The sequence below is a fragment of the Mesoplodon densirostris genome, chromosome X (genome assembly GCF_025265405.1).
Source record: "Mesoplodon densirostris isolate mMesDen1 chromosome X, mMesDen1 primary haplotype, whole genome shotgun sequence".
In the NCBI taxonomy this organism is placed as follows: Eukaryota; Metazoa; Chordata; class Mammalia; order Artiodactyla; family Ziphiidae; genus Mesoplodon; species Mesoplodon densirostris.
The window spans coordinates 77,099,013-77,118,315 of NC_082681.1; the positions used below are offsets into that span (position 1 = coordinate 77,099,013).

General features: G+C 39.7%; 1 protein-coding gene across 1 annotated transcript in view; it reads left to right on the forward strand.

The window, feature by feature from the left end:
* The window catches only part of HDAC8 (histone deacetylase 8), a 242,204-nt gene that overhangs the window by 58,664 nt on the left and 164,237 nt on the right, over window positions 1-19,303 (forward strand). Inside the window, exons 5-7 of the mRNA XM_060086882.1 lie at window positions 9,583-9,695; window positions 13,904-13,981; window positions 14,574-14,682. Of these exons, the coding sequence (XP_059942865.1) occupies window positions 9,583-9,695; window positions 13,904-13,981; window positions 14,574-14,682 (300 nt within the window). The remainder of the gene's footprint in view (window positions 1-9,582; window positions 9,696-13,903; window positions 13,982-14,573; window positions 14,683-19,303) is intronic.

Below are 19,303 nucleotides of genomic sequence, written 5' to 3' on the forward strand. Positions count from 1 at the left end.
ATCTTTTTTTAAATTTTATTTTACCTAAAGATCTTATAAATTATCTTCAAGCTGACGTACTACAAAACATAATTACTGTTGAAATAAAGTTTGTCGGGATAATGACTCAATTTGGTTAACAAATTTACATTTGTCATAATCTCAAACATTTAGTAGAAGTAATATTAGCTCATTCAATCGGTAAACCTGTACAAATTTAGGAAGAGTATACCCAAGTACAATAAAAATCTTCAAGTATATTATACTTAACACTGATAAAGAAAAAACATAGCTGATTTTAGTAAACCAAAATTATTAAATTAGTCTTGTTTCCCAAAGATTTACATAAATTATACAAACTTAAATTCTTAAAACATTTGAGCTTGTTTTTATAAGAATTATTTTTTAGCACATTAAAGGTCTTGAAAGTTCAATTTCCTTATTTTCTGTGAATTTTAGGAATATTCTATTTATCTAAGCACTTACTTATTTCTATAAACCAATGAAAATAGAGCTCTTTTAAGAAAGTATTAGGAGAATATTACACACTGACAAAGCCTTTCTGAATTACAGACGTCATCATCATTATTATTATTCAGTCTATTGTCACAGGGGAAACGTTCATCAATAAGGAACATCTCAAAGAAAAGAAAGGGGGGCCAGGAGTTTTGTAGAGTCAGGTAAACAAGAGAGTCATCTGTGACTCTAATGGGCATCATGGGGAAACATGAAAATGGTTCCCTTTATTTTAAAACATCTTTATTGGACTATAATTGCTTTACAATGTTGTGTTAGTTTCTGCTGTATAACAAAGTGAATCAGCTATATGTATGCATATGTCCCCATATCTCCTCCCTCTTGCATCTCCCTCCCACCCTCCCTATCCCACCCATCTAGGTGGTCGCAAAGCACTCAGCTCTTCTCCCTGTGCAAGCAGCTGTTATCTACTACCTATCTATTTTATATTTGGTAATGTATATAGGTCCATGCCACTCTCTCACTTCGTCCCAGCTTACCCTTCCCCCTCCCCGTGTCTTCAAGTCCATTCTCTTTGTCTGTGTCTTTATTCCTGTCCTGCCACTGGGTTCATCAGAACCATTTTTTTTTCTTTTTTAGATTCCATATATATGTGTTAGCATATGGTATTTGTTTTTCTCCTTCTGACATACTTCGCTCTGTATGACAGACTCTAGGTCCATCCACCCCACTACAAATAACTCAATTTCGTTTCTTTATAATGGCTGAGTAATATTCCATTGTATATATGTGCCACATCTTCTTTATCCATTCATCTGTCGATGGACACTTAGGTTGCTTCAATGTCCTTGCTACTGTAAATAGTGCTGCAGTGAACACTGTGGTACATGACTCTTTCTGAATTGTGGTTTCTCAGGGTGTATGCCCAGGAGTGGGATTGCTGTGTTGTATGATAGTTCAATTTTTAATTTTTTAAGGAACCTCCATACTGTTCTCCATAGTGGCTGTATCAATTTACATTCCCACCGACAGTACAGGAGGGTTCCCTTTGCTCCACACCCTCTCCAGCATTTATAGTTTGTAGATTTTTTCAATGATGGCCATTCTGACTGGTGTGAGGTGATACTTCATTGTAGTTTTGATTTGCAGTTCTCTAATGATTAGTGATCTTGAGCATCCTTTCATGTGTTTGTTGATAATCTGTGTATCTTCTTTGGAGAAATGTCTATTTGGGTCTTCTGCCCATTTTTCGATTGGATTGTTCATTGTTTTGATATTGAGGTGCATGATCTGCTTGTATATTTTGGAGATTAATCCTTTGTCAGTTGCTTCATTTGCAACTATCCTCTCCCATTTTGAGGGTTGTCTTTTCGTCATCTTTATGGTTTCCTTTGCTGCCTAAAAGCTTTTAAGTTTCATTATGTGCCATTTGTTTATTTTTGTTTTTATTTCCATTTCCCTAGGAGGTGGGTCAAAAAGGATCTTGCTGTGATTTATGTCATAGAGTGTTGTGCCTATGTTTTCCTCTAAGAGTTTTATAGTGTCCGGCCTTACATTTAGGTCTTTAATCCATTTTGAGTTTATATTTGTGTATGGTGTTAGGGAGTGTTCTAATTTCATTCTTTTACATGTAGCTGTCCAGTTTTCCCAGCACCACTTATTGAAGAGGCTGTCTTTTCTCCATTGTATATTCTGGCCTCCTTTATCAAAAATAAGGTGACCATATGTGCATGGGTTTATCTCTGGGCTTTCTATCCTGTTCCACTGAACTATATTTCTGTTTCTGTGCCAGTACCGTACTGTTTTGCCTACTGTAGGTTTGTAATATAGTGTGAAGTCCAGGAGCCTGATTCCTCCAGCTCTGTTTTTCGTTCTCAAGATTGCTTTGGCTATTTGGGGTCTCTTGTGTTTCCATACAAATTGTGAAATTTTTTGTTCTAGTTCTGTGAAAGATGCCACTGGTAGTTTGATAGGGATTGCATTGAATCTGTAGATTGCTTTGGGTAGTACAGTCATTTACACAGTGTTGATTGTTCCAATCCAAGAACATGGTATATCTCTACATCTGTTTCTATCGTCTTTAACTTCTTTCATCAGTGTCTCACAGTTTTCTGCATACAGGTCTTTTGTCTCCTTAGGTAGTTTTATGCCAGGTATTTTATTCTTTTTGTTGCAGTGGTAAAATGGGAGTGTTTCCTTAATTTTGCATTCAGATTTGTCATCATTATTGTGTACAAATGCAAGAGATTCCTGTGCATTAATTTTGTATCCTGCTGCTTTATCAAATTCATTGATTAGCTCTAATAGTTCTTCCAGTAGTATCTTTAGGATTCTCTATGTACAGTATCATGTCATCTGCAAACAGTGACAGTTTTACTTCTTCTTTGCCAATTTGATTTCCTTTCATTTCTTTTCATTCTCTGATTGCTGTGGCTAAGTCGTCCAAGACTATGTTGAATAGTAGGGTGAGAATGGGCAACCTTGTCTTGTTCTTGATCTTAGAGGAAATGGTTTCAGTTTTTCAGCATTGAGAATGATGTTGGCTGTGGGGTTGTCATATATGGCCTTTATTATGTTGAGGTAGGTTCCCTCTATGCCTACTTTCTGGAGGGTTTCTATCATAAATTGGTGTTGAATTTTGTCTAAAGCTTTTTCTTCATCTCTTGAGATCATCATATGGTTTTTATCCTTCTGTTTTTTAATATGGTGTATCAGATTGATTGATTTGCCTATATTGAAGAATCCTTGCATTCCTGGGATAAACCCTACTTGATCATGGTGTATGATCCTTTTAATGTGCTGTTGGATTCTGTTTGCTAGTATTTTGTTGAGGATTTTTGCATCTCTGTTAATCAGTGATATTGGCCTGTAGTTTTCTTTTTTTGACATCTTTCTCTGCTTTTGGTATCAGGGTGTTGGTGGCCTCGTAGAGTGAGTTTGGGAGTGTTCCTTCCTCTGCTGTATTTTGGAAGAGTTTGAGAAAGATAATTTATAGCTCTTCTCTAAATGCTTGATGGAAGTCGCCTGTGAAGCCATCTGGTCCTGGGCTTTTGTTTGTTGGGAGATTTTTAATCACAGTTTCAATTTCAGTGCTTGTGATTGGTCTGTTTATATTTTCTTCTTCTTCCTGGTTCAGTCTCGGAAGGTTGTGCTTTTCTAAGAATTTGTCCTTTTCTTCCAGGTTGTCCATTTTATTGGCATAGAGTTGCTTGTAGTAGTCTCTCATGATTCTTTGTATTTCTGCAGTGTCACTTGTTACTTCTCCTTTTTCATTTCTAATTCTATTGATTTGAGTCTTCTCCCTTTTTTTCTTGATGAGGCTGGCTAATGGTTTATCAATTTTGTTTATCTTCTCAAAGAACCATCTTATAGTTTTATTGATCTTTGCTATTGTTTCCTTCATTTCTTTCATTTATTTATGATCTGATCTTTATGATTTATTTCCTTCTGCTAGCTTTGGGGCTTTTTTGTTCTTATTTGTCTAATTGATTTAGGTGTAAGGTTAGGTTGTTTATTTGAGATATTTCTTGTTTCTTGAGGTAAGAGTGTATTACTATAAGCTTCCCTCTTAGAACTGCTTTTGCTGCATCCCCTAGGTTTTGGGTCATCGTGTTTTCATTGTCATTTGTTTCTAGGTATTTTTTAATATCCTCTTTGATTTCTTCAGTGATCTCTTGGTTATTTAGTAACGTACGGTTTAGCCTCCCTGTGTTTGTATTTTTTACGTTTTTTTTCCTGTAATTGATATCTAGTCTCATAGCATTGTGGTCAGAATAGATACTTGATACGATTTCAATTTTCTTAAATTTACCAAGGCTTGATTTGTGAGCCAAGATATGATCTATCCTGGAGAATGTTTCATGAGCACTTGAGAAGAATGTGTATTCTGTTGTTTTTGGATGGAATGTCGTATAAATATCAGTTAAGTCCATCTTGTTTAATGTGTCACTTAATGCTTGTGTTTCCTTATTTATTTTCATTTTGGATGATCTGTCCATTGGTGAAAGTGGGGTGTTAAAGTCCCCTACTATGATTTTGTTACCGTTGATTTCCCCTTTTATGGCTGTTAGCATTTGCCTTATGTATGAGGTGCTCCTATGTTGGGTGCATAAATATTTACAGTTCTTATATCTTCTTTTTGGATTGATCCCTTGATCTTTATGTAGTGTCCTTCTCTGTCTCTTGTAATAGTCTTTATTTTAAAGTCTATTTTTTTCTGATATGAGAATTGCTACTCCAGCTTTCTTTTGCTTTCATTTTCATGGAATATGTTTTTCCATCCCCTCACTTTCAGTCTGTATGTGTCCCTAGGTCTGCAATGGGTCTCTTGTAGATAGCATATATATGGGTCCTGTTTTTGTATCCATTCAGCCAGTCTGTGTCTTTTGGTTGGAGCATTTAGTCCACTTACCTTTAAGGTAATTATTGATATGTATGCTCCTATTACCATTTTCTTAATTGTTTTGGGTTTGTTATTGTAGGTCTTTTCCTTCTCTTGTGTTTCCTGCCTAGAGAAGTTCCTTTAGCATTTGTTATAAAGCTGGTTTGGTGGTGCTGAATTCTCTTAGCTTTTGCTTGTCTGTAAAGATTTTAATTTCTCCAACAAATCTGAATGAGATGTTTGCTGGGTAGAGTAATCTTGGTTGTAGGTTTTTCTCCTTCATCACTTTAAATATGTCCTGCCAGTCCCTTCTGGCTTGCAGAGTTTCTGCTGAGAGATCCGCTGTTGACCTTATAGGGGTTCACTTTTATGTTATATGTTGCTTTTCCCTTGCTGCTTTGATAATATTTTTTCTTTGTATTTAATTTTTGATAGTTTGATTAATATGTGTCTTGGTGCATTTCTCCTTGGATTTATCCTGTATGGGACTCTCTGTGCTTCCTGGGCTTGATTGACTATTTCCTTTCCCACGTTAGGGAAATTTTCAACTATAATCTCTTCAAATATTTTCTCAGACCCTTTCTTTTTCTCTTCTTCTGGGACCCCTATAATTCGAATGTCGGTGCGTTTAATGTTGTTCCAGAGTTCTCTGAGACTGTCTTCAATTCTTTTCATTCTTTTTTCTTTATTCTGTTCTGCAGTAGTTATTTCCACTATTTTATCTTCCAGGTCACTTATCCATTCTTCTACCTCAGTTTTTCTGCTATTGATTCCTGCTAGAGAATTTTAAGTTTCATTTATTGTGTTGTTCACCACTGTTTGTTTGCTCTTTAGTTCTTCTAGGTCCTTGTTAAACGTTTCTTATATTTTCTGCATTCTATTTCCAAGATTTTGGATCATCTTTACTATCATTACTCTGAATTCTTTTTCAGGTAGACTGCCTATTTCCTTTTCATTTGTTTGGTCTGGTGGGTTTTTACCTTGCTTCTTCATCTGCTGCATATTTCTCTGTCTTCTTATTTTGTTTAACTTACTGTATTTGTGGTCTCCTTTTCGTAGGCTGCAAGTTTGTAGTTCCCGTTGTTTTTGGTGTCTGCCCACAGTGGGTGAGGTTTGTTCAGTGGCTAGTGTAGGTTTCCTGGTAGAGGCTACTGGTGCCTTTGTTCTGGTGGGTGGGGCTGGATCTTGTCTTACTGGTGGGCAGGGACATGTCCGGTGGTGTGCTTTGGGTTGTCTGTGAACTTATTATGATTTTAGGCAGCCTCTCTGCTAATGGGTGGGGTTGTGTTCCTGTCTTGCTAGTTGTTTGGAGTGGGGCATCCAGCACTGGAGCTTGCTGGCCGTTGGGTGGTGCTGGGTCTTAGCACTGAGATGGAGATCTCTGTAAGAGCTCTCACCAATTGATATTACATGCACCCAGGAGGTCTCTGGTGGTCCAATGTCCTGAACTCAGCTCTCCCACCTCAGAGGCTCAGGTCTGACACCAGGCCAGAGTACCAGGACCCTATCAGCCACATGACTCAGAAGAAAAGGGAGAAAAAAAGAAAGAAAAAATAATAATGATAAATTTTTTAAATTATTTAAATAAAAATTATAATAATAATAAGAAAGAAGAGAGCAACCAAACCAATAAAGAAATCCACCAATAATAACAAGTGCTAAAAACTAAACTAAGATAAACATAAAAATCAGAAACAAATCAGTCACAGACAGCAAACCCCAAGTCTACACTTTCTCCCAAAGTCCACCGCCTCAATTTTGGGATGATTCGTTGTCAATTCAGGTATTCCACAGATGCACGGTAAATCAAGTTGATTGTGGGGATTTAATCCACTGCTCCTGAGGCTGCACAGAGAAATTTCCATTTCTCTTCTTTGTTCACACAGCTCCTGGGGTTCAGCTTTGGTTTTGGCCCCATCTCTGCATGTAGGCCGCCCTCAGGCATCTGTTCTCACCCAGACAGGATGGGGTTAACGCAGTGGCTGATTAGGGGGCTCTTGTTCATTCAGGCCGGGGGGAGGGAGGGGTACCATAGTTATAATTGGAATGCCGGCCGAGCCTGCGGTGGCAGAGGCCAGCATGACGTTGCAGCTGCCTGAGGTGTGCCATGTGTTGTCCCGGGGAAGTTGTCCCTGGATCATGGGACCCTGGCATTGGTGGGCTGCACAGGCTTGCGGGGCAGCGGCAGTGTTGTGGGTAGTGACCTGTGCTTGCACACAGGATTCTTGGTGGCTGCAGCAGCAGCATTAGCATTTCATGCCTGTCTCTGGGGTCCCAGCTGATAGCCGTGGCTCACGCCCATCACTGGAGCTCGTTTAAGTGGTGCTCTGCCTTCTGTGGGCAGACAGGAAAGGAATCCCTTCTCCTCACACACCCTGAAACAGTGGTCTCTTGCCTCTTAGGCAGGTCCAGACTTTTTCCCCGGACTCCCTCCCAGCTAGCTGTGGTGCACTAGCCCCCTTCAGGCTGTGTTCATGCAGCAAACCCCAGTCCTCTCCCTGGGATCTGAACTCTGAAGGCTGAGCCTCAGCTCCCAACCCCCACCCTCCACAGCGGTGAGCAGACAAGCCTCTCAGGCTGGTGAGTGCTGGTCGGCACCGATCCTCTGTGCGGGAATCTCTCCACTTTGCCCTCTGCACCCCTGTTGCTCTCTCCTCCGTGGCTCTGAAGCTTCCCCCCTGCCGCCTACCCCCTGTCTCCTCCAGTGAAGGGTCTCCCTAATGTGTGGAAACATTTCCTCCTTCACAGCTCCCTCCCACTGATGCAGGTCCCATCCCTATTCTTTTGTCTCTCTTTTTTCTTTTGCCCTACCCAGGTACATGGGGAGTTTCTTGCCTTTTGGGCAGTCTGAGGTCTTCTGCCAGCATTCAGTAAGTGTTCTGTCAGAGTTGTTCCACATGTAGATGTATTTTTGATGTATTTGTGGGGAGGAAAGTGATCTCCACATCTTATTCCTCTGCCATCTTGAAGGTCCCCCCTGAAAATAGTTCTTTCTGGAATATGCCAGGGCAATGTGGTCTTTTGCAGTTAACTGTTTCTCAGAACACAAAAGGGTGAGGAGTTTGCTACCAATGCTGATTTCTAGAAGCATGGGGCTCAGAGTTCAATACTGTCAATGACATGACTCTGCTTTGTCAATTTTGTCTATGGAATTTCTCTGAATTTCTTTTGTATGCCATACTATTTTTGCTTGCCTTTTTTGTTTGTTTTTTGCTTTTGTTTTTCTGTGCTTATGACTTGGTTCCCTAACTTAATTGTAGGCTCTCTGAGGGAAGGAAGTATGTCTTATATTGATTTGTATTCCTCCTCTTCCCCAATGCCCTCCTCTTTTTGCCTAACAGTGTTCCATCCCAACTACCCAAAAGTTATTGACTTCAGTAGAAAGACATTATCTCTTTTTTGATGTGCTAAGATAGTAAGTAGATATATAAATTTTAAGCTTTTCATAATTGGAAATAAGAATCTAAGAACTTTTAAAGTTACATATTTAACTCTTGTTTACAGAGAATTCAGAGCTGGACAGACCTTTTTCTCTAACTGGTTTCTTTCTGCTTGCATACATAATGCCAACCTATTCTTTTGCTTAGTTGATCGCTGAGTTCACCTTCATGAGCAAAGTCTGTGTCTACTGGTATTTTTACCAACTTCCTGCTGTCTGGTGTGCCTGTCTCATTGACTCAGCCTGTGAACCAGGGCATTGTTCAGAATATGAAATATTATGGAAGAGATTTCATGAAGGAGTTTATGCATTGTGTAGGCAATAAAAAGACCTTGCAATCTCATAGTAACAAAGATGCCATTTTAAATGATGCTCATGCCTAGAATTCTGTTTCAAATAAAATATCAGGGAGAATGTAGGAAAAAATGGGCTGAATGTTCAAAGTGTCTGTGGAAGCAAAAGAACCTGAAGCATTTAGGATGAGGGCTTAAAAACAAATTATAACACATGTTTGATGATAATGTTCTTTTACATCTACTCAACAAGGCTTAATGGAAGCGCAATAAAAGACTAGGTTAATGTTGACAAGAGTGTAAAGTGACACAGTATCACTGATAGCAAAAACGGTAAAGGATACCAGTGAAGTCAGTGAAGACAACTTTAGTGAAGGAGACAAAATAACTTTAGAAGAGGCTGCTTCAATCACCATTGTAATAATTACATATACGGAAAGGCAACCACACTGCACTGCCCAGAAGGTCATGCATTTGTACATTCTACACTCAGCTTTTATGAGCAACAAGTGCCAAGATTTAGTCAAAAAAAAAATTTCTAAGTTATGTCATAGGGTCTGTACGGAGAAATCAAGTCACCAACATCTTCTACATATGGCTGAGCAAGATAGTCTTTAAAGCCCTTTCTAGATTCTAGCTTTCTTAAACTCCTGTAAGTAGTCATCAGTGTTCATCATGATGACCCCAGGATACTACAATTTTTAAAAATGATTTCTGAATCGTTAGAGAAAGGTTCTGTTTTGTTCGATATAGTTATGATATTTTAAATCTTTGAAAATCAGGGATCCCGAATAGAAAATATTACCAATCAACCTGAATATTTACTTTACCAAAACACTTCATTCCCTGATCATTCTGGGCCATTTACCATATAATGTTCTTAGGTAGATTTTTGTTTTTCTTAAAAGAAGGGGAAACTGTAAGGGAATAGATCTCAAGGGTTAGATCCTTGGCTATAAAGACTCCCTTGGATTGCTTGTGGCTGTTGGCTGTAGCGACTTGTTTTCTTGCAGAGATGAAGCATCTGGTTTTTGTTATCTCAATGATGCTGTCCTGGGAATATTACGATTACGACGGAAATTTGACCGTATTCTCTATGTGGATTTGGATCTGCACCACGGAGATGGTAAGCCCTTCACTTTCAAAGGTGCTTCGCTGCTAGGACTGCAGGTTTTTTATCAGTAAAGCTGCTTCTAGGCAACTGGTAACAGGAGAAATGCCTCTTGCAATTGAAATTTTCCTAATCCAGAATCCTCAAGTAGGTAAAGATTCTTTTAACTGATGCAATGCCTCCTGTGCTGACCAAGCTGCTTTAAAATACCAGATTCTTGTAATTTCTCCTCCCCTCTCCTCCAGTAGCAAAGCTCTCCAGTAGAGAACTTTAAGAAGTGGAAATCAGGGTAAGATTTCCTAGTGTTTACTCCAGTGCTTAGTAACCTCCCTCAGGCCACTTCCATAGGTTCTAAATGAAATCTGCAGTCAGAGCTGAGAGTCCTGATGCTTCTCTTAAAATAGAAGAGGTGCATGGTAGACTAACATTCTGAATTTTTCACCAATAGGGATACCAGCTCATGCAGTGATCAGAATCTGTGCTACTTGCTTTGTATTGCTAAAATATTTAGTCCTGCACAAACTCAGGGCACCTTCTCTAACTTTTAATAGCAGCAGACTCTTAACAATTTGCCTTAACCCCATTAATCCTCTCTTAGAAGACTTCAAAAGGATGTATTCAGCCCTCCTGTGTACTTTTCATCTAGAACGTAGAGCTGCAGTGACAGTTACCCTCATTCTGTTTCTTTACTATAGCCTGTGTATGACACATATTTCCATCGATCTAGGACATTTATCCAGTCAAATTAGTTAAGGATATTCCCTCCCTGCCCCCACATCAGTGATTCCTGCTTCCCTGTTTCCAGGGATCTTTTGAGACAAACTAACAAAACCAAGGCGTAAGAGATGAAAAGAATAGTATGTGATGGAAGCTAGGGTCAGCTCTGCTGCCAAAACAGAAAAAGGAAGAAATTGTGGGAGAGACCTCCCAGGGAGTTCAGCTAGATGGACGCTTCCATGGAATGGTGACAGAAAATTAAAGGTAATGGAGAGAAGTGAGAAGGGTTAAAACAACCAACACACTACTTTGAGAACCATGTCCAATGAATATCTGAATACTCAGCCAATGCAAAATCCAGCCTTGCTCAAAACCCTTCAGAGGCTCTTATTGCCTATAACAAGGGTAACATTTGGCCAGTGGCTTGTTTTTGTATGACCAAAGAGCTAAGAATGGTTTTTTACATTTTACAAGGTTGTAGAGCAGAAAAAAATGCAATAAAAACCATGTAGTTGGGCTTCCCTGGTGGCGCAGTGGTTGAGAGTCTGCCTGCCGATGCAGGGGACATGGGTTCGTGCCCTGGTCTGGGAAGATCCCACATGCCGCGGAGCGGCTGGGCCCGTGAGCCATGGCCGGTGAGCCTGTGCGTCCGGAGCCTGTGCTCCTCAACGGGAGAGGCCACAACAGTGAGAGGCCCGCGTACTGCAAAAAAAAAAAAAAAAAAAAAACATGTAGTTTTCAAAGCCTAAAATATTTACTATGTAGCCACTTGGTTTGCTAAACCTCGGCCTATAGCAATGGTTCTCAAACTTGAATGTTGATCAGGATGACCTGGCGGCAGGGAGAGCTTGTTTTAAAATTCAGATTCCTGGGCCACATCCACCAGATATTCAGATTTAGTCGGTCTGGTACGGAACCTGGAAACCTCCATATTAATATCACCCCAGTTGTTCCACAGGCTACACTTTGAAAACCAGTGGTCTTCAAGGTAAACTCCACATTATTTGCCCTGTCTTTCAAGGCCTGCCTCAAAGAGGCCTCACCTCCTCTCTCCAGCCTTCTCTCTCACTACTTGCTGTCCAGGCTACTCTATTCAATGATGCCCAGACATGTCTCACTGTTCCCTCCTCCCTGACTTTGCGGTACTTTTTCCTAACTTAGTTTTGTATTCTTTTCCCCTTTTGCATCTTCAGGTTCTACCCAAGAGCTCAAGTCGGTAGCAGATCTGTCCCGACCACTCCAGCCCAAGTGGTCTCTCCTCCTGTTCACTGTATTGTCCTGTATTGTTTCTATCACTGATTTGATATTTAATTATATATTGTCTTATATTGTGAGCGAATTCTTTAATGTGTATATGGCTTCTCCTCCCATAGAAACTTTCAGTTCCTCCAGAGCAGAGATCGAGTTATTTACTTCTTTCTGCCCTATGCAGTGGCAGGAACAAACAGACCTATGCCTATAGTAGTGGTTCAGTAAAATATTTGTTGAATGAATGAGTGATTATGAAATTCAAACTCTTAGTATCAGAGTTCAATAATAGAATCAGGGCTTCCCTGGTGGCGCAGTGGTTGAGAGTCCACCTGCCGATGCAGGGGACACGAGTTCGTGCCCCGGTCCGGGAGGATCCCACGTGCCGCGGAGCAGCTGGGCCCGTGAGCCATGGCCGCTGAGCCTGCGTGTCCGGAGCCTGTGCTCCACAACGGGAGAGGCCCGCATACCGCAAAAAAAAAAAAAAAAAGAATAAAATCAAGTCTATTGAACCATGTAAGAATGAAATAAGACTGTCACCTGAAACCATTCTTTCCATTTGCAATGTTATTTCTGTATCATTTAGAGTTTCCTGTTTTAGCCAACTTTTATGGTGTGTTTCATTTCGGTTTATTTCCCCTCTTCAGCACCTCCCTTCCGGTGACCCCTGCCCCACCTCCAAACTCTTACACATTTGGTTTATTTTAAATCTCTCATGATTCCATAACTAGCATCCTGCGGTGGCCTCAGCAGCACCCCTACCCCATCTTTACCTTCTTTCAGCTACCTAACCACTCTTCCCTTTCACAGCGAGCCCCAAACCCTCCTCTCTGTCTATGTCCTTTCTTAAAGTATGATTTTCTAACAACACCTAATGGCATTTCCCATGAGAAATGATACAAATGGCTACTAAACATGAAAAGGTGCTCAACACCGTAATACTCAGAGAAATGCAAATTAGAACAAGACGGTTCTTTCTGCCTAAGATTAAAAAGAATAATGATACCCAGTGTCAGTCATGATGTCAGAAAACGGGAACTCTTACATACCATTGAGAGAAGTATAAATTGGTACCACCTTTCTGGATGGATAAATAATCAGGATTTTCATGAATTATCCTTGTTTATACTTCCATTTCTAAGTTAAAATGCTATTTTAATTTATTTTCTTTTGTTTTATTTTGTTTACTTAATGCCTTGTGCCTGGAGCCTTTAACTGGTTTTAACTGCCTCCCCAGGGCAAAACATAAGGCTTGGGAAATTCAAACATACCTGTGATATACAAATAGAGTCAATATTTTTTTAAGGTCTCTGTTGGCCTCTAATGAAGACTGAAAGCATTAAGTAAACAGAGACAATTTCTTTATTCAAAGTATCAAAGAGGGTAATACATGAATTTTCTAAGAGTTCTTCCATTTTACAAATGGATTATCTGAATACAGTATGACAAGTATGTGGTTCTGGGAGGAAAAGTGTAGAGGTGGGCAGCATGTTTATCTGAATAAGTAGTGGCTTGTTAGAGACATCTTCTATCTCCCAGGCCTCTCTTCATTTTCTGACTGTTAAAATGGAAAGGAGACTCCTTTCTAGAAGTTTCTCCTCCTATCTTTCTCCAGGCTTTAAAAAGCTGTCATTCAAGCTGCTATTAAGGGCTACTTCCATGTTTTAGCCAGAAACATGTACTATAAGTTACTTAGTACACACGGAACTTTGGGTGAACTGCATTTATAACCAAATCTGTATTATAGAGAGGCGTTTTATAATTAGGTTTTCACTATGTAATGCCTAATGTTCGTACTGGTCATGTTTTTCAAAGGGTTGCCACATTGTACTTCTTTGAAAAAAATCCCAACTTAGAACCACTGAAACAAAATATAAAACTTCCAAGATGGTGCCAGTTTCCTTTATGCAGCTCTGTTGACAATGCCTCAAATTATGAGCTCCAGCCCTTCCCCACCTTTTAGAACAGGTTGTCAAAGAGAGCCTGCACATCCCCATTGCTTGGAAATGTCCAGCTTTAATTTGAGTGAATTTGAAAAGGAACCCCAAACTTCGCTTGAGGCCGGAGTTCTACCTCATCTTGTAATGACAGAGATCCAAGACCAGAGTTTTGTTACTTTTATTCCTCAGCTTGCTAGCTTTATTATTGCTACCTTCTCCTCTCTCTTCCTTCCCACAGCTGCTTTCTAGAGTTTCAGTTGTTGAAAACAGAGAGTTGCATATATGAAGTGATTCTTCTGCCATTTCTTTCTCTGGTAGGTGTAGAAGATGCCTTCAGTTTCACCTCCAAAGTCATGACGGTGTCCCTGCACAAATTCTCCCCAGGATTTTTCCCAGGCAAGTGATCTGTGTGCTCAGTATTACATTTGAGGAATAAATACTGCAGTTCTATACATTTCTTATATCTTGTATTTCGATAGCTGCATGCTGTGAATGCCGTATTGGTGCTACTCCATGCAAAACCTTTAACACAGGTCATTTCAGGTGACAACGATGAAAGGAATGTAATGCTGCTGCTTTTTCCAGATGATTTTCATGGACTGTCAATAGACAGCTCACGTACGTTTACTGTACTATCAGGTAGCCTGTGTAACCCTCAACATCCTGATAAGTGCGATGATATATTAGTATTATGTCAATCTAAGACGTATGAAAAATCTAGTGAAGAAGTTAATCTCTATTTTTTTTGTTCATTTGATCCAGCAAGATGGAGACTAAGGGTTTCCCATTTTCTTACAGTTTTCCTACTTCCCGAACACTGTTTACAACAGTTGTTTTTTTTTTAATTTCATTCCCTTAGAAACCATCATTCATTCAAGATTATTCTGCTAATTGACCTTTTGATTTTCTGAATTCCTATCAGAGAAGCCTTCAAGTTTTCTAATTCTCATGTTCTTAAAACTGTTCTCCGTGTTCCTTTCTTTGACAGGAACAGGTGATGTGTCTGATGTCGGCCTAGGGAAGGGACGGTACTACAGTGTAAATGTGCCCATTCAGGATGGCATACAGGATGAGAAGTATTACCACATCTGCGAAAGGTATAGCTGCAGTGCTGAGCCAGTAACAAGTGCATTACTTTTCTGTAGGATGCAATGGCCCCCAATCCCACAGAATTCTTGTTTTCAAAGAACCATTTGAAAAAAAAATTTAAAGCTACTTGTATACTCACGTAGCTTTTGTACACTGCCCACTATGCTTATTTGATCAGGTAACCATCCCCTGTCTGGGAGAGCAGAGTGTTTGGACCAGAGCCACACTCTCAGTTTGATCTTACCTGCCACTCTATATGATTAAGGCCTTCCCAAGAGCAGAGCTTCTCGGCTGTCCTGGGGAATCCCTTGTCTACTAGTTTCTTAGCTAAAACCTGCATATAATGTGATTTCATTAGCCTGGGAGGGTCAGTTTCGGTTTTCCATTATAGAGATCTGCTTCCATCCACTGGTGTGAATATTAGAGAGTTCTTTATTACGAGTTCTTGAGTTCTATCTGTTGTATTAAAATTGGAGTCAGAAATCTGTTCTTTTTGCGCTATGGTTAAGGATTAAATTACAGCCACTTGTAGGCAGACAGTTTGGTGCCACTGTGTAGATCAGACCATTGGGGCTGAAAAGCCCTACGGAATGGGGAAGAGGGTGGCTAAACTCATATTTGTGAAAATTGAGATTGGTCAGGTACAAATTCACTGCTGACATTGGCAGTAGAGAAAGTGAGTCTGACTAGAAGTCAGCAAGTCAACATTACTTAAGGTTGAGGGGATTGAGGTGCTTTTGATCCCTCTCCCACTCGGCTCAGATTTCTCCCAACCTTCTGGTGGAAACAGGGACTTCCCAAAGGAGCCTGCACTGGCCGTCATCACTGGCAGTTGTATAAACAAAGTAGAAGTATTAAAAAATAAAAACTTTATGCTTCAAAGGTGCCTCTTAGCTCAAGAGTTTTGGCAAGCTGGGTCATCAGCAGCAGCCCTAGCCTCTTCATATTTTGATCATGTCCCCTGGCTACCTCTGCATTGTCAGACTGAAAAGGCCTCTTTTTCTTTCTTTCTTTTTTTTTTTTTTTGAGCCTGCCATTGATGGTTTTAATTGCCCTTCTTTGTTCCTCGTGGGCTCTGTTCTGTCCTTCTTGATATGTGCAGATCAGAGCTGCTTACGTAACTTTACCAAAAATGTCCTGTAGTTCTATGTAAAAGGAGAATTATTTTGTTTTTCTTTTAATCCCCTTATTGACAGTGCCCAACATTTTGTTGCCTTTTTATTTTTTGCCATATCAGGAAAATAGGTTGTTCTCTTCAGTGCTCTGTCCACGGGGTTTCCTAGAGCTTTTTCCTGGGCCTTAATTGAAAGGTCAGCACTCATCATCCTGCAAGTGTAGGTTGTAATCTCTGGCCTTCCCTAAATGGATTACCTTACATGTGCCCCTATTGAAGCTCATCTGCCAGTCATAAAACCTCCTGAGGTCTTCCTTTCTCCCCATCACCTTGGCATTTCACTGCCTGGAAAAGCTGAGTATCATCTGTAAACTTGAGGATTTCCCAGTGTCCACCCCCAAGCCAGTCTACTACTTACCCTTCTTCAGTCAGAAAAATGTCTGTTTCTCCCCTAAATTTCCTTTCTCTCTCTAAACCAGTTCCTACTACATGATTTTTAAAAATTGTAATCCCATAGAATTTCATGTTTAAAAACAGCCTTGGTATCAAACTTAATTAAACATTTTAAAAGTGAGTTTAGCCCCGAGGAAAAGCTCCGTGGAGGATCACACATGATTTCCCTTTACAGAAACCATGTTGCCGCCTCCACCCCAGTGTTCAGATAGCCAGCGTTTATTAAAGATTCTTCTAGCTTGCCTACCAGAGTACCAGACACTCATCACTTTATAGTTCCCAGGGCCCATTTTACCTTTGGAGCCGCACCGGCAAACCTCACAGCAATCACCCAGAATAACAGGCTCCAGGTTTTGATTAGAGGGACAATCATTTTTCCCTTTGACTTCTTTCAGAGGGACAATCATTTTTCCCTTTGACTTCTTTCAGAAGTCATGTGGTCAGGGTGTTACATGAAGACAGCTCTGATTCCAAGGGTGCCAAGAAGGCTTCCTGACCCAAACATCTCTCCCATCTGTTGGACTAATATCTGAAATTCCTTTAACAGGAAACATACTTTTATTCTACAATTAGAAATAGGCCTTAAAATGGAACCTCTCCTCCTTACCCTAACTCTGCCATGGATTTACGGTTCCACAGAGCTTTTCTTGACAGCAGATTTTGAAAGGGTTAGAGCGTGAGCACCCTGAGCATTCAGAGGAGCAGTAATGGGAAAGGGGCACAAACAACAAAACAATCTTTGCCACCTAAATAGTTTTGCAGAGGGTCAGCCCTAGTAACTGTATTGCTTAGTCCCAGTCATTATGTTTTTGACTATTTCTAGTTTGTTGCTTGGAACCAGAATGTCTTGTTCATTTACCATTATGACATCTGGCTCATCTGCCTACCTCAAAAGACAGAGTAGACAGAAATAGCTCACTCGTGTAAAAAGGTCATTCAGTTCATCTGCAATCTCTTTTTCATCCTTTTTGTTCCATGAGCCCACTGGTTTTCTGGCTCACTTCTTACCTGTGATAAATAAAGGACCTCTTATTGCTGGTTCACTTACAAGATGCTCTAATTTTCGTTTTCCACTAGTTTGCTCCTGAACTACATCTCCCTGTGGGATTCAGGAGCCCTTTTTCTTTCCCTTCCTTCCTTCTTTTCTTCCTTTTTTTCTTTATGTCTTTCTCCTCTGCTGTAGCCTTTTTTGACTTTGCCAGCTAGGCAGGAACTTAATGGTTTCATCTTAAGGTTGAATATACTCTTTATTTAAAAAAATGTCTTAGGGTTTCCTTTTTAATAGACTGGATATGGAATCTTTACCTGAAGGTTTTCAGCACCCCAAGTTCCATTTTATGAAAAAGACAATTTCACAGTGAGAGCTCCCTAGGTCATTCCATTCTAATTTAGAAGGGCAAGGGTTACAATTCCCAAAAGCTTCCCATAATTTATATACAGGCAAAGTTTGATGGGAGAGGAAAGCTGTTTTGCCAAAAGGACCGTTTGCTAATTCCCAGGCTCTGTCATCTGAAAGAGAAAATACTGCTCTGCCTTTGTTTAACCTGTTTGCTCTCTAATTGTATTTGAATGCAATATGAGATAATCTTAATAATGTTTAAGCTACTACCCAGAAGGCTGTGTTGATGACTTTGGGAACATTTATAGTTAAGGAGTCTAGGAGAAAAGGACAAATAACCAGTACTTCTTGCAGTTGGTTCAAGAGAGGTACCTCTCTGAACCCTTAAATCTTGCAGGATGACCAAACTACTTGCCCACTGTGAACTGTCATGACATATGCGTAACTTGAAGAAGAATTTCAGAGTTGTGTCCAAACTTCTTAGTTTGTATCCTACCTATCATTTTGCAGCCCTAACAGCCAGAAAGCATTCTTTACTAAATGTCCAGTTATTAGGATATATCTCATAGGAAAGCTATACATATGGTACTTATGGTATGTATGGATACAAAGCATACTAAAGTTGACACAATATTTTGGGGAAAAAACCTCACATTTTGTTAAGAATATTCAGCTATTCAACTTTGTAAAATAATTAAGTACAGACACTGCATAAATATTTCACCAAAAGGAAAACACATTGTTAAACAGACTTCTCAATGAATAAGACTTATGAAAGGCCCTATTAAGCAGGGCTTCTCAATCAATAGTAGTCTTTATATCCACATATGCAAAACTTTGCTAATAAGAACTATCAGTCCAACCAAAGAAATAATCTTATTCTAGTGAACTAGGGTTCACAGTAGTAGTTATTAAAATAAGAATCTTTCTGTATTTGGCCTGCTTACCTTGAGTCCTCTGGCTTATATTCTGTAACTAAAAATTAAAAGAAACCTTTTTTTGCCATCAAAGACCATTGACCTAAAGAAAACTTCAGGGACTCCGGAAGCTAAAAGAAGCAACAACAACAAAAAATAATATTTTTGCCTCCTTTCTTTTATGAGAGAAATATTATACTTTTCTATTTTAAATAATTTTTTATAGCTCTTCAACTGTTTTTTTCAAATGTTAATTCTACTGTGCTTGGGATAACCAGGATAGCCTACTCAGAAAGAACTTGTTCTCTAGGACAACAGCAAGCTCATTAAAGGAATAGCTCATTTAAACCCAAGCTTTTATTCCTGTGGGGAATTCCTTCTTCCATCTATACTGAACTCTGCTGCTATTCAATGAGGAAGAGAAAAAAAACCATATAGTGTCTCTGTGGTTTATATTTATTGTGTGAGAATTTTCCTTAGAGCCTGACATGGCCCCTGAAATACAAGTCAGTAGTGTTTTAAGCACAGGATTCATTCCTTATGGGTCTGGGGCCAAAATTCACCTCTCTGAAGCCACTCTGACCTTCCTACAAAAGAATCAAGTGCCTCAAGTCACCTTATAGGATTTTTAAAACATTAATTAACAAGAATAAAAGGGGAGCAAAATACAACAACATAGGAGATTTGTTTATATTTTAGTATAATGACACTATTTTATTCATTCATTCAACAAATATTTATTGAGTGTCTGCTTCATGCCTGCCCTGTACGTAGGTACTGGTGGTGGTAAACAAAACAGATGAGGC